General features: G+C 37.2%; 1 protein-coding gene across 14 annotated transcripts in view; it reads right to left on the reverse strand.

The window, feature by feature from the left end:
- Nucleotides 1-14,727, reverse strand: part of LOC308176787 (uncharacterized protein) — a gene marked incomplete at its 3' end in the record, with an annotated part of 75,159 nt that overhangs the window by 42,504 nt on the left and 17,928 nt on the right. For 8 of the 14 annotated variants that reach the window (XR_013938598.1, XR_013938599.1, XR_013938600.1 and 5 more), the window contains exons 3-4: nt 3,622-3,684; nt 1,069-1,144 (exon numbers count right to left, since the gene is read on the reverse strand). Coding sequence is in view for 11 of the 14 variants with exons in the window: in XM_080552971.1 (XP_080409097.1) it covers nt 1,069-1,144; nt 3,622-3,684 (139 nt within the window). Of the gene's footprint in view, nt 1-218; nt 306-1,068; nt 1,155-2,134; nt 3,330-3,621; nt 3,685-14,727 lie in introns of those variants that run through there. The other 6 variants (XM_080552967.1, XM_080552970.1, XM_080552968.1 and 3 more) reach the window with 3 other exon arrangements.

Consider the following 14,727-nt stretch of genomic DNA (forward strand, 5'->3'; position numbering starts at 1 on the left):
CGATTTTGGTGTAAAACTTTTGTGTTTGACTATTAGAAATGCTGGGAACAGGAATTCTGTGAATTAAGCTTTTATCTTCCAAAGATCTTTTCTACCTCTTGAGATTCTCCCTCTAAATGCTACACTCCTATTAGCGTTTATAAAAGCCATGGAGGATGCATCAAAAAACTGCAAATTCAAAAGCTCTTAAATGCTGTACTTTACACGTGCATTTCTTCTTTTATATCTTCTTAACAACTGCTTTGATTAGAAGCTTTCGTGTTTTTCTTTCCTTCATAATTCCACTGAAGGTGATGTTAAGTGAACTAAACAGGAAGACTTGATTTATTACGAATTTGTGTAGCAGGATATACCTAATATTCTTTTTAGGGCAATACTAGACAAAAGATACTATGTGGGATATGCAAGACAGGATTTTACTTTGTATCTTACTAATACATAGTGAAATCCTTTTGCAGCTGTTGGACAGAGCACTACTGAATAACCAATGAACACACAAAATGCTGACATCTCAGAAGCTGTGATTTTCCCATAAGAGTAGCTGAGGTCTAGTAAAAACTCTAAGGCGTGCATAAATTATTTTGCAGTAAAAAACATCTTAATCAGAGGAACCCATACATTTCACAAGCCACAAGAAGATGGAAAACCAGCAAATGCTTTATCAGCTACCTGCAGTACTCTGAACATCACCAATATTGGAAATTTATGCAAAACCAACTACGTTTGATTTTACTTTATAGATTGTACAATAACATCCCTCGAATTACAGGTAAATTTGGGTCTAAGATTTTTGACAATAAGTTGTGCCATGTTAAAAACAGACAAGAAATAGTACCTATTTTAACAAAACACATATGGGACAGATCTCAGTCAAATTTTCCGTGACTATCACTTTAAATGCATCGAACAAGTTACTATTAAAACAACTGTGCAATGCATATACTTCTGGTTCATGCTCAGAGAACAAGAGCTCTGTGAAAGTCAATTCAATCATATATGGATCAAAAAAGTGAAAGCAAATAAGAGAGTTTTATATAGCACTTAAAACTATGTTCGGACATTTCTTACTTTGTAATAGTGTTTCTGATGAACTCCAAATAACTGTCAAGAGGTCCAACACATCTGCTGAGAACAAAACTGGTACCTGTTTAGAACTCAAACAAGAAATTAGCTAATTAGAGTTGGAGAACAGTAGAAGGCCCTATTCTTTTGATCTTCAAGCCTACAAACCACAGAGTAGAATAGAGTAAGAAGAAAATGCAGAATTTCCAGCCAGATGCTGTGTCAGCTGGAGACAGTGTTTCCATTTAGCAAAAGTCCTCAACCCCAGTCAGCAAAGCTTCATACAAAACTCAGGATCAGCATTATTATAAAATCCTGGAATGGCTTGGGTTGGAAGGGACCTTAAAGATCATCTAGTTCCAACTCCCCTGCTATAGGCAGGGGTGCCACCCACTAGATCAGGTTGCCCAGGGCATCATCTAACCTGATCTTGAACACCTCCAGGGACAGGGCATCCAGAACCTTTCTGGACAGCCTGTGCCAGTGCCTCAACACCCTCTGAGTGAAGAATTTCCTCCTAATCTCAATCTCCCCTCTATTAGTTTAAAACCTTTCTCCCTTGTCCTGTCACTATCTGATTGAGATAATAATTACCTGATTACTAACCCCTTCTGTTTTCATAATCCTGGTAGACTTCTATTTCCAATCCAACTACAGAATATCTTGCAAAGTACATCAAAAAGGATTGTTTCTACTTCAGAGAAATGGCTTAGTAAGGCAGTACAGATCAGATCAGCCAAGGTGCAGAAGTTCTCATACTATTTCTTTAACAGTAAAGAATAACATGCAAGAGATTTCCTCCAACACTCAGTTTCACCTCCCTCAACAATCAACTCTCAATTAAAAAATTTAGCTCAACGGCCTACTGATATTCTGCCCAGCCATCTCAAACTCTCCTCTGTCATAGTACCAACCTACTTGATCCATTTGCATGTTACACTTCCACCTCAAAACACTGAGAATGCTTTATATTACATCTTTAAGCCAAGGTACCAAAGAGTCTGTACTTGTTTCTTCTCATCTTTCCTTCCTATAATGAAAGGAGTTGTTTTATGTCCAACGCTGGAGGGGAAAAAATGGAAAAGAAAAATGTCTGAGCCAAAGCAGCTTTTTTTTTTTTTTCCTCCAAGTTGACTTCACTTCTCACTACTGTGAAGTCTGAGTTATCTCCAATCCAAAAATAACCAATGGCTGGAGTTTTGGCAGGGAGGACTTAAGAGAAAAGCATTTCCAGGTATTAATAAAAGGTTACAGCTGGGGATTAGAGTCACCACACGTTCAATTGTGAATTCAGACTATAGACTGTTGCTATAAAGAGAAAACAGCTCTTCCAGTGCTCCCCTGCCCTCCTTACAGCAGGTGTCATTACCCAAACCCCCTCTCAGCTTTGCTGTGTGCCTCATCTCCTGCTAGCCAGCTGCACCCTTGGTCTTTAGAGCTCCCTACCTTCTTCGTGCAAGGCTAGCTTTGCCAGAATATCTTTGCTGACAGCTTCAGTACTCTTCAACATTTCTCAATCTGCAGACCCCTAAGCATTTCCTGACAGAAAATGGGGTCCTATCAACTGAACTGAAGCCTAATAGGAATAGATTCAGTTTTCTCGTTCACCAGTCACGGCATTTTGAAGCAGAGCACTAATATCTCTCTTCTGCACTCTCCAGACATATGCTAAATGCTACCGGACAAGTTCTAAAAGAACAGTAGGAGTAAGAAACACCTGAGTTATTTCTGGCTTGGTCAGCAGCTCACTGGATTACTTTAACCTTTTATTTCTTTCAGCTTACTCCCTATAAGATGCAGAAATAATACTGCACTTGCAGCTCACATAGGTATTACAAAACTCAACGTTCAAAATGCTGTGATCGTCTTAGCGGAAAGGTGCTAATGAGCTGAGAAGCATGATTATCATCTCAGGCATGACCTGTTGCATTTTTGCTGCTCATACTAGCATCTGCTTCACACCCCATTACAGGAAGCTTTATCAGTGAAGCTTCCTACCCAGCTGTAGCACCAGTAAGGGAGCTGTGGCGTATTTCGAAAAGCACACTGCACATCAGGTCTGCTTTTTTAAAACGCAAGTTTAATTTTCACAGGCCAAAGACTTTCAATGCACTATTTCGTACACCTGCCTAAACAGCGTATACAAGTGTGGCAGACAAGAACACACATCAGGTGACAGCTACTTCCAGTTCTTTTCCAGTATTTGTGGAAGTCACAATTTGGTACAGCTCTTTCAGTTTTTACCTGCGAAGCTCTAAATAGAGTACCTATTGGATCAAAATCGCTTTTTAAAAAATGAACTTGTTTACTGCAACATGCTTTTTTTTGTTTAATATAACAAAATTAAAAGGAAGTTACTGATTCAACATCTATTTCGCATTTTTTTCTCTACAGATGCAAATTACCTCCAACTGAGGCAGCACCACTCACAACAAAAGAATCACAAAACATGATACATATCCAGTACAAATACAACTGGCATATAACTATGATGATTGCATCATCTTTACAATCCATTACATACCAATCACATGCATATCAAACAGCCACATCACTTACAGAAAAAGAGTAGTCCTCCAATGCCAGTTTCTGCAATTCCAGACCTACATTGCATTATGTATTCTGGGAGGAAAAAAAAAAAAGAAGCACATATTCTTTAACAGATTATCAGCACACTTACAAATAAATAACAAAAAAGTGAAAACAGAATAAGCAGTTGGTAAACATGCAGAGGAATGAGGAGATAACCTCAAGCAGCCAAAATCCAAAGGCTTCAATACAGAAGTCAAAATGTCAAAGATCTTGGGGCCAATATTAGTCATAGAATCATAGAATATCCTGAGTTGGAAGGGACCCATAAAGATCATCAAGTCCAACTCCTGGCACTGCACAGGTCTACCCAAAATTTTAGACCATGTGACTATGTGCACAGTCCAATTGCGTCTTAAATTCAGACAGGCTTGGTGCAGATTAAATTAAATAGAAACTAGAACTTCTCTTACTTACTCTTTAATTATTCACTTAAACAGAATGTAATGTAAATCAAGCAAGATAGATTCAGTTTAAATTGTGGTGATCTTCAAATCTTTGTATACTCATTACTGTACTATCTATACACAGCCATACATTCCCATTGCAAAGGTAAGGAACTTTACCACCACATACAAGAAGTTCCAAGCTCGCACTTCAAGAAGTGCTCCCTAAATGCAGCTAACACATTTAGCACAGCCAGTGCAGCATTCTCCAAGATTATCAATGCTACCTATTCTGACTAAAGAGCAGCAACTCAGGATTGGCTCAAGTTAAACAGTAGCTGCTTATTACAACATTGAGAAATCATACTTCTGTTTTGTTTGTGTTTTTTAAAACAAGAACTTCTTCCTAACAACTCCTCATGCAAAGCCTGCATTTCCCCCCGGCACAGTATGCTTTAGCACTTCATTAGATGGACAACATTGAGCTTATTTAAAAATAGGCAAGCAGTGTCACAGCTCATTTGCTCTGATGCAATTGTCAGAAGGTAGTTACAGCCCGCATGCCCAACCACAGGGAACATTTGGCATAAAACGACACAGCAGGAGCAGTGTTTTTTAATATAACAAAACACATTGGTTTGGCAGAAGGAGGCTTTCATGCTGCAGGCAAATGGGAACCTATGCCCCTCTCATTTCTTGCAACGAATTTCTGCTGAAGTTCAGGAGATGTGGCATTCAGCCAGTTTTAGGAGTTTTAATGAAGTCACAGTCACCCAAGTTCAGTTTCTTTTTGAGTAGTAGAAACATCCTGCATGAAGTGGTACTAACGTAAATGAACCCAAGTAGTGTTAAGAATTATCCTCAGTTACTTCAAGAGCCTCAACAAATCCCTAAGGGAGCAATACCCACAGAGACCCACAAAACAGCAGCTCAGTGGCATGGCAAACATTTAAATTTGAAGCGTCATTATTTGGAATCACATCTGTAACAGCATATATACCAATTTCCTACCTGTATTTCATGCCATTCTTCCTTGCTTTCATTATACTACTAATGCAGAACTGACACCATCACATAACAGTACCATGTATCTGAAGGGTCTATGAACTGTTTAGCCATCTCTGGAGATATCTGGCTAAGTGGATAAGAATGAACGACAGGAGAGGAAAGAAGAAATAAACAACAAAATACTGGGGGAAGTTGAAGGATTTTGAAGACATTTAGCAAGTCCCCAGGGAGTAAGAAGATACAGATCCAAGGATACACAATGCATAAATATCCACACCATGGTCGACTTCACTTCGGTGCTCTAATATAGAAGGGCAACACTACAATAACTTAATAAATATTCCCTTTACACAGCAGCTTTTCAGATTATTAAAAAATCACCCTTTCAATTCAATGAACCTTCCATAATTTCATTGGGTTTTCCCACATAGCACTACTAGGAGACTACTCAGCAGTTATGCATCTGACAAGATCAATGTAAAACTTGAAGCATTTAATTGAAAAAAGCAGTGTGAATGTTTCTCTGCCCTACTATACATACATACAATGGGTGAATTTCCTCCATTTCCTAATATGATTTAAAATCTATTGCAGATTCACTTTAAAATATGTATCTTACATCCTTAATGCCTTCTGCACTATGTCATGGTACAGAAACATTGCATGGTAAACTTTAACATCAAATTCCTTAGTAAAGTTGACTTTCAATCTCAAAACCTTTTTTTTTGTACTGCCTCAGGCATTTTTTCCCCAAATTGACGAACGTGTAGGTTAGTTCCTTCATTCTGCAATGAGCATGAAATGTTTGCCCCCAGATGAGAAAAACACGAAGAATTACAAGAGCTTAGTAAACAGTATGAAAATACAGCTGCAGGTAAGATTTTAGACAGCAACATCAATGATAATCCTCTAAAAGTAAAAAAAAAAAAAAAAATATATTGTGAATGTAGTTTCAGAGCAGAGAAAATACAAAGAAAAAGGAAGGAAACCTTACAAAATACAAAAAGATAGGGAATCCCTGAGGTCATGCATTGTAACAGAGCCCCAGGAACTCTTGGCATCACAGCAGGAAATGAGAGTGGACAGTGATGACAGCCATCAATCTGTAACACATTTAGTTGCCACGTTCATCCAGGCGTATGACCTGTAGTCATTTTTAAATCAATAGTTTGAAGATCTGAGAAATAGTGAGAAATAGCTATCCGATCCAAAGCCAGAGAAGGAGAAACATTAGCAAGGTTCTCAAAATTTGAGGAAAGCATGTTAGTCAAGATCCTAAAATTCTGAAACACAAGTTCTCCTTAATTCTGTGTTTTTACGACTTCAAGGCACAGATTCAAAAACCTCTCTGGGAAACACGATCCAGACTCTCCCACTCTCCAACCTCCCCCAAAACCTGCAACTCAGCAACTGTAACAGTGAACAGCCTCACAAGGACATCAGACACTTCTCTCAGCACTCTGATGCATCCCATTTGGACCTACAGGTCAAGATTTCTCAAGAATTCCTCAAATATATGCTTTTCATTTGTCTGAAAAAAGTAGCCCTGGGTGATACAGTGACCCTACAGAGCAAAGGCTTAGATCAAAAGTTATCTTCTCTTGCTAAAATATAAAACCCTATTTGGCAAACAGTGTTCTGTCCTCTTCAATGCTAATGTTAAGGGAATCAAGATGATTTCTCTTATGAGATAGCACCTCATCAACAAGCTGTCTAAACACAGGAAACACTATTTCAGCAAGGCATAAACTTACACATTTTATGCCTGGTAAGATTAAGACTAGATACAGAAAGCATCTGTAAAGTGTTTTTAAGTTCATATTTCTAACAAAGTGTTGATTTTTAAGACCAAGTTTGTTGTAATACTTCTACAAGTTACCACACAGTGAAAGCTCTAACAAAAGCCAGGCTAAATGTACAGCTATTAACAGTCTCCGATACAGTACAGTCTCCAATAAGGTGGGATAAAACTCTATCAATTAGAGTACAAATAGCTTGCTAAGTTGAATGACCTGACTTTACATATGTAAGAACGCACAGAAGAGGAGGCTGAGGAGGGACCTCATTGCAGCCTGCAGCTTCCTCAGGAGGGGAGCAGAGGGGCAGGCACTGAGCTCTGCTCTCTGGGGACAATGACAGGACCCAAGGGAACAGCATGGAGCTGAGACAGGGGAGGGTCAGGCTGGGTGTTAGGAAAAGGTTCTGCACTGAAAGGGTGGTCAGGCACTGGGACAGGCTGCCCAGGGCAGTGGTCAGAGCCTGCCGGAATTCAAGAAGCATTTGGACAGTGCTGTCAGAAGGTTTGATTTTTAGACCATTCTTTGTAGAGCCAGGAGTTGGAGTCAATGCTCCTGTGGGTCCCTTCCAACTCGGGATATTCTATTATTCTGTAAAGATTACCCAGAAGTGAAATTTGTAAAACAGTAGGACATGTAGTGCATAGGCTTGAATTTTAATTAGAAAATAGCCTTCATCTTCTTCCAGAACAAAGTTTAAGTTCAGGAAGAAACCAAGACAGAGGCTACTGATCTTAGAACTAGCATGTAACCAGTAAGACTACTAGACAGGCTTTGGTGCCTCCAGGTGTCAAATCTTCAATGGATGTAATTTTACTACCTATAAACTACGTTGGTATTCTTCAGTAATTCTGGCAGTAGGCAAGTAGCTTCTCCTCGCAACCATGGACTTTTGTTTTGCTGATTTACATGCCATCGAAACTACTATTAGTATATCTAGTAATATCTATATCAGAACCTAAAATTGCATCCACATACTACCTCTGTAAATATACTTTTCTAAATGTAATTTGAAGTACACAAACAACAAGTCTGAATCCCTACAGAACAGCCAAAACTTTGTATATGCTGCAATAGAAAAATAAGTCATCCAAACATGGTTTGTCTTACAGCTATAGCTTGAAGTAGTACCTTTAAATTACAGCTGACAAGCAAGGAAAAGACCTGCAAATTTAAACATACAAACTACCCCCAGCTCTCCCAAGTCCCAAAACATCAGCACTAACAGTGATGCTATCAACAGTGCTATCAAGGCTCAATAGATCAACAGTGAATGGCAGATCTATCAGCAAAAGTGGAAAGAGTTATTAAAACCTAACTGAGCAAGATGTCCCAGTGAGGTAAATTATATGCAGAGATTAGTTTTAAAATTCTATTTTATTTTCAATCTTTTCACACATATTTGACCCATACTTTTAATTGCTTCCTTGAAAAAAAATTAATCGGAAAAATAAAGGATAAGAATAACATACAGTCCAGAACATGGATTTTATTTTTTGTGTTAAGAACTGCATCTCACAGCAGTCACTGACATGAGACACCCCCCACCCACAGTATCAAATACTGTAAAACCATGAAGATGTAGCCCCTTTAAGAATGTGGTTAATACTCCAAATAGGAAAAAATAAAAAACAGACATATGGAAGAGAAAAAGAATATAATACAAGCTAAAGGACTATGAAAGTCTTTAATTAGTTCTGCAATTTACTGTTTACTTCATATGCTGATGTGCTTTTTTTTTTATCTTTTTTTTTTTTTTTCAGTGGAGCTTTTATGAGAGAAGGATAGTGAAATGGAAAGAAAACAGAAGATAAATACATACCATTTGAAGGAAGGGCAAACAAAAAAAAAAAAGGACAAAAGAGTTTTGACCATGAATCAAGAATTATCTTGCTAAAGAACCACTTGAGATTTTGTTTTGATTTTTCCCACTTTTCCCCTTCCAAAAGTATTCTGAAATAACTGCATAACCTGCAGCAGTTCCACGGAGAAGACTTAGTCTTCTAAGACTTAGTCTTCTGGCAACCGACCTCAAACCACTGTAACAGGTTTGTGCATACAGGAAGCAGTGGGACAGGCTGCAAAGGCAGTGAGGCACTCCAGTGGGTGACTACAGACGTTTGTGTACAAGGAGGGCAAAAAAAGATTGTACCAATAAAACAAAAGTGGGGGCTACAAAAGTAACAGCCGCCACCTGTTTGGCTCTGCAAAGTGTTCAATTTTGGTGCCCACCCCAAAAGTGTTTAAGACAGTTAACTTCTATTTGTTTTAAGGATTCTTCTCTTCCTTTTCTCCTTGCATTTCTCGTCTTCAGCATGGTCATTGTGACAGTATATAAAAAGTCCTCATGAGACTTTTGCAGTGGGAAAGGCCAAGCAATTACACCTGAAATGGAAGGGATCTTGCTGTATCACAGCAAGGCAAAATAGTAGACAAGCAAAACCGCACTCAAGTGCTGAAGCTAAACTGAATAAATTGCTGGGTTTTACCACATTAACATGCATGTTACTACATCTTTAGAGTCACTATAATTTCTCAAGAATTTCCTAGGTCCTGACCTATAAGAAAAGAGATGCGTGGAAAAAAAAAAAAAAGCTGTATAGGATATTCAAGAAATCAAGTGCTGGTAACTGATGAGAAAAAATAATCTCTCGACACCGAAAACTACAGTAAAATTACAATAAAATAATTCAAAAAGTAATAACTCTTACAGATGGCATGAAAACAATTTTGACATATAATCCAACATAGCATAAACTAAACAAGATCTGTGGGATTTGGAAATTATAGTTCCATATGGCTGCTGTTACACTGAACCACCAGAGATTATTACCAAGTTTGTCAAACTACTTGTAAAAATTATCTAAACAAGTAGGTTAAAATAATTTTTCAGAAAGGTGAAGAACCTATCAAAAAAGTCAAAATTGAATGAGTTTAACATTTGCTAAACTACAAAGAATACTTCATTGACATTTTTATAAATCAATGCTTTTCAAAGATCATACTAAAGCTGATAAGAGAAGCAGTAACATAGAACAGGTGTTGTAGGTCACCATTACATAAATAACCTCAGAGGAGCAAACCATGCTCAGATTAGCACAATAAAGCATTCATGTCTCATATGCTGACAACCTGTGGTCCCCTGCTTCTATATAGGAGCATTTTGTATACAAGCACATTACTTTTCCTCAACAGGGATTCCTATCAGGATCTATTTGGTAACAAGAAGCATTCAACATTACATTTCCTTGACTAGTACATAGATTTGAAAATGGCAATGGCCACAAAATTGGAGATAATTTCCCATTTCTTATAAATCCTAATAGAAGAAGAAACCCAAGCAGATTCTTTGGAAAACATTGGCAACAGAAAAGATTGCAGGCAACTACTTTTCTCTAGAAGATATTAAGTAGGTGATGGAACTATAAAGTCTGTTATGAGAGCAGCAGATGGAAAACTGCTATATTTTCTAAGCAACATTTTAGATTATGTGCTAAATTGAAACAGCAGGTCAGCAACAAGATATGAAACATGATATGTTTGAAACCCATTCAAGTGATCAAACTTGAATCTAAGTTAAAATACTTCAATAGTTTTAAAAGCAAGTTCCTGCTACATGGGAGGTTCAGCACAAAAACAGAAGTCTCTTTTTTTTTTTTTTTAATTTTTAATCCTCCTTTGAGTTATTCTCTGAATTCTCCACTGCACCATGGAGCACACGTGCATATAGATAACCACCAAAGAACACAGAGCATATGCGTATAGATGAAAGGTATTCTTTTTCAATTTAGACCTTTACCATAAAAAAAAGACTGAATACAAAGTTTTAGAAGTAATACAAAAAGAACTGAAACTAGTTTAGAAAGTCCTGTAAGATTTCAAACCAAATACAGTATCAAACTTAAGATCTGCCACAGGATGAGGCCAACGAAAAACTTTTCGTTGTTGGGTTGGTCTTTTTTTTGTTTGTTTGTTTTTAAGAGATTTAAGATATTACAGAAATGTCGTTACATCAATAGCAGAGAGATAATCAGTGACAGTAATGATCAGTAATTGGTAGACATGTCACTGTACGTAGGTGAATACTCAGAAGGAAGACAAATTCCTGAATTGGCTAACACAGCTTTTCTTATGTTGTGCAATTCTGGCACTGCACCATTGTATGGAGATTTGAGTGGTCAGATTGGGACTACTTGTACAGCAAGACTGATTTAGAAGAAAGTAGTATGCTCTTGATTAATGCCCTTATTGATCTCCCAAATTAACCCAATCAATGAAGAGCTGACCACAAGCATAATAAACAAAGAATTCAAAATCATCACTAAAAACTATCTCTAAACAGATCAGTCCATAGTACTTGCATTCACACTAACTGAACAGCTTAATGTAAACAAGAACCAAGACTACATAATTTTAAGGTCTTATTTTGATTGGAAATATTCTTTTAGAATTAGCACACTGACAAAAATACATGCTTAAGTTTACAGACAAATTTTGAACACTATCTTTGTCCCACAAACTTCAAAGTGTTCATTGATTATTCCTATGACTTTTGAAAATATTTGATTTACTTTACATTCTAGCTATTCTGATTGTCTGAAGACACCCATATTTCCATCAGCAAATCTAGCATTTTTAATACATTTCTTGGTTACTTGGTGGAAAGACTTGACAATTTATCTATGTTAACTTTCCTTTTTCTGCTTTTTAATTTCCCCCTTTTTTTTAAAAAAAAAAAAACAACAGATTTGATGCATGTATTAAAAAGCAACACTACTAAACTTTCTATATGCAGTCTCATCCAAACATTTTAAATAGCAGATGCACAAACTCTGTATGGGATGTGCCAGAAATTAATTGTCTTGACTTCAGGTGTCACAGAATTAAAGTGGAATCACACAACTCATTTATTTCAACAGGTATGTTGTGATTTTGCTTCTTTAACTACAGATTTAAAGTAACAGGAATAGCATGATATGGTCTAAAATATACAGTAACTATCAAGTGTCATGTTGGTGACTCACTACAGCATTCTCAGACATTGTAATTTGGCTGTATTTATACAGAGCAACTAAAAATTCATCTGTCTCAACAGCTGGAAGATACATGGAAGGCACGAATAACTAATTGTGGAATGCAATTCCTCTGCCTTGAGGAACACAGTCATTAATTCAGATAACCAGAATATGCATTCTGGAGAACAGTCCAATTACTTTGGGAAAAAAGGTATGAGTTGCATACATCATTGACCACTGGCTATATCCCCAGACAGCAAGCATATTTCACACCTCCATTTCCTTTCACCAGAGAGATCTCATCCACGTTTCAGAGGCTGTTCCCACAGCCAAGTGAGGTTTTAAGATGCTTTCAGGACTTACATGCAATATAAAAGAAAATACTCCCATTACACTATTTAGGCACTTTATTTGGCTAGCCAGTCTCCCTAGAATCCTGCAGTATTCATGGGATCAGAGGATCCTCCAGAGAGGAAGCCTGAACCAAGTTCTTAGTCACCATTCAAAAGATCTTCTCCATCTTCTACGCTGGTTATAAAGCAAGCCTATGAAAACCACTTGGCTAACTTAACAGCAAGGAGCTACCTGGCAGAAGTGTTTTCCAAAACATCAACCCAAGATTTTCTACACAAAGACCAACTACCAACTGATGGGGCAGGAATATAGACAAGGGTGATACATGAAGATATGCTCAGACACTGTGCAAAACACGGCAGGAATACTGAACAACAGAAGAACTTGTATATTCATACGATAATAAATTTGCTTAACTATTACCAGTATTACCATTGCTCAAATAAGTAAACCAGACATTTCTAATAACACGTAATTAATTAAAATACAGTTATAAATTATGTTTTTACCTGTAACTTAAATTCTCTACTACAACTTTTAATCCCACATGGTAAGAATGGAGGTCGTAGAGCAGTGATTGGTTCATTTAGTTCTCCTGTAAGATGTTGTTTACATTCAGAAGTCTTGCCACAGGACAAGGAACTGAACAGACATGGGATAACTTGTGATTAGCAATGTAACAGAGCAGATGTATACCAAATTACAAAGACCATTATGCACTGGAAGCTGATCACTAGCCTGCGAGCCTGAAGTCGCTCATCTGTTGCATTATGAACAGTGCTCTGATCAGGAAGTGTTGGTAATTTGTTGAATTACCTTTTACTGAGAAACTGTCAAGACTGCTATTTAGAACTGTAACTTCTGATTGCTTCTCAGCTATTGTTTCCTTTCCCATCTCATCTCCTCTCAAGAGCAATGACTAATACACAAGGGTCACAGAATGTAACAAGCAACAGTTAGATGATGGGAGGGAAAAAAAAAGACAAACCCTGGAAACCAGAGATCATTCTCCTTGGCCTAATCTTACATTTCCTTTGACATCAAGCCTCCAATTACTGTTTCCGACTCACATATCTCCTCTGTTTCTCTCTGGACTCCTTGTGATATGGGTGACAGCTTATTTCATTTGGTAAGCCATCAACTTTAAGTGTTTTACTTGACAGGACTGAGCTGCCCTGTCTCCTCTGGTAAATCGCCTGGGGCCAATAAATAAGTGATCATTGCTGGTGAAAATGGGTATATGAAAATACCAGGACCACAGTTGTAGTCTTTTCTCACTAACAGCCCTTCAGCACAGTGCCAAGCACCCTTCCTGAACAGGACACCATCTAGCATGCAATACAAGAAATTGCCTCCAGACAGGCTTAGACTACTGGTTGAAACATAACTCAAAATAGCTCTTGCAATTGGATGCAAATATATCCTAAACATCTCATCCAACATTAGTGATGAAAAACCAGTAACAGAAAAGGAGACAAGAATGCAGGAATATCTAAGAAGTTAAAACAATAAATTAGATTGTCACCAAGAATTACCCCACCTGCATTTAACTAGTTTCTTGGAAATTTCTAATTCTGTAATGAAATGTGAAAACATGCAGTCCACTTCTTCTCATGACATACTGAAGCAGATAAAAATGATATAGATCCTTCCAGTAAGTAGCTGAATGAGCTCAGATGCTCATTATGGCTTTATAAACCAAAAGCATCAAAAACATTACGTGAAGATGCGGTTTGTTACCTTTATTTTTATAGAACCTGAGCTGCTACTTACCTATTTGAACAAGAATTCTAATGCAGTTAAATTCCATGAAATCTAAAATTCAGCTCAAAAACAAATATATCAATATCAGGAAATACACTGATAGCAAATATATATTCCATTAAAAAAAAAAAAAGACACGCTATAATCAACCTTGTTGATTCCTCCCATATCTCTTTCTTTATACCATCATTCAGGCCCTAAGTATTATACAGACAATGACAGAATACCCAAGCATCACAGACAGCAATAATAATAAAAAAGATAAAGAAGTTACTTTGTCTAAAGGGAGTAATCAATTTTGAAGCTCATTCAAATTTGTCTTTATAAATTCAATGTACTTTTTTTTTATTTGCAAGGGTTTCAAAAATGACCTAATATAGAGAGAGCGTATTACTCTTCAGTGAGATAAGCGTTACATGATAAACTGCTCCAGTGCTGACACAAGACATAAACATGCAGCATCCATCAATCCATAAATCCGAAAAGAGCTAATGTAAGAGTTGTAACTAAGAGCTTCAGAAAGTCCTTTCTTCTTCAACAGTTAATATTGCTCTACATTATTTGAACATAAAAATGCCTGTCTCTGCAGATACATAACACATTGCATAACCTAATTCTACCTGTAGGACACTGAATAACAATTTTCATTGAAAAGAACAGGAATGCTAACAAAGGTCAGTCATCCATAACTCTGTGATAAAAAAAATAGAGGGTATTTGTGAAGAGACGATAAAAATAGCCAATATAAAAAAT

The sequence above is a fragment of the Anser brachyrhynchus genome (assembly GCF_964034855.1).
Source record: "Anser brachyrhynchus genome assembly, chromosome: 12".
Classification (NCBI taxonomy): Eukaryota; Metazoa; Chordata; class Aves; order Anseriformes; family Anatidae; genus Anser; species Anser brachyrhynchus.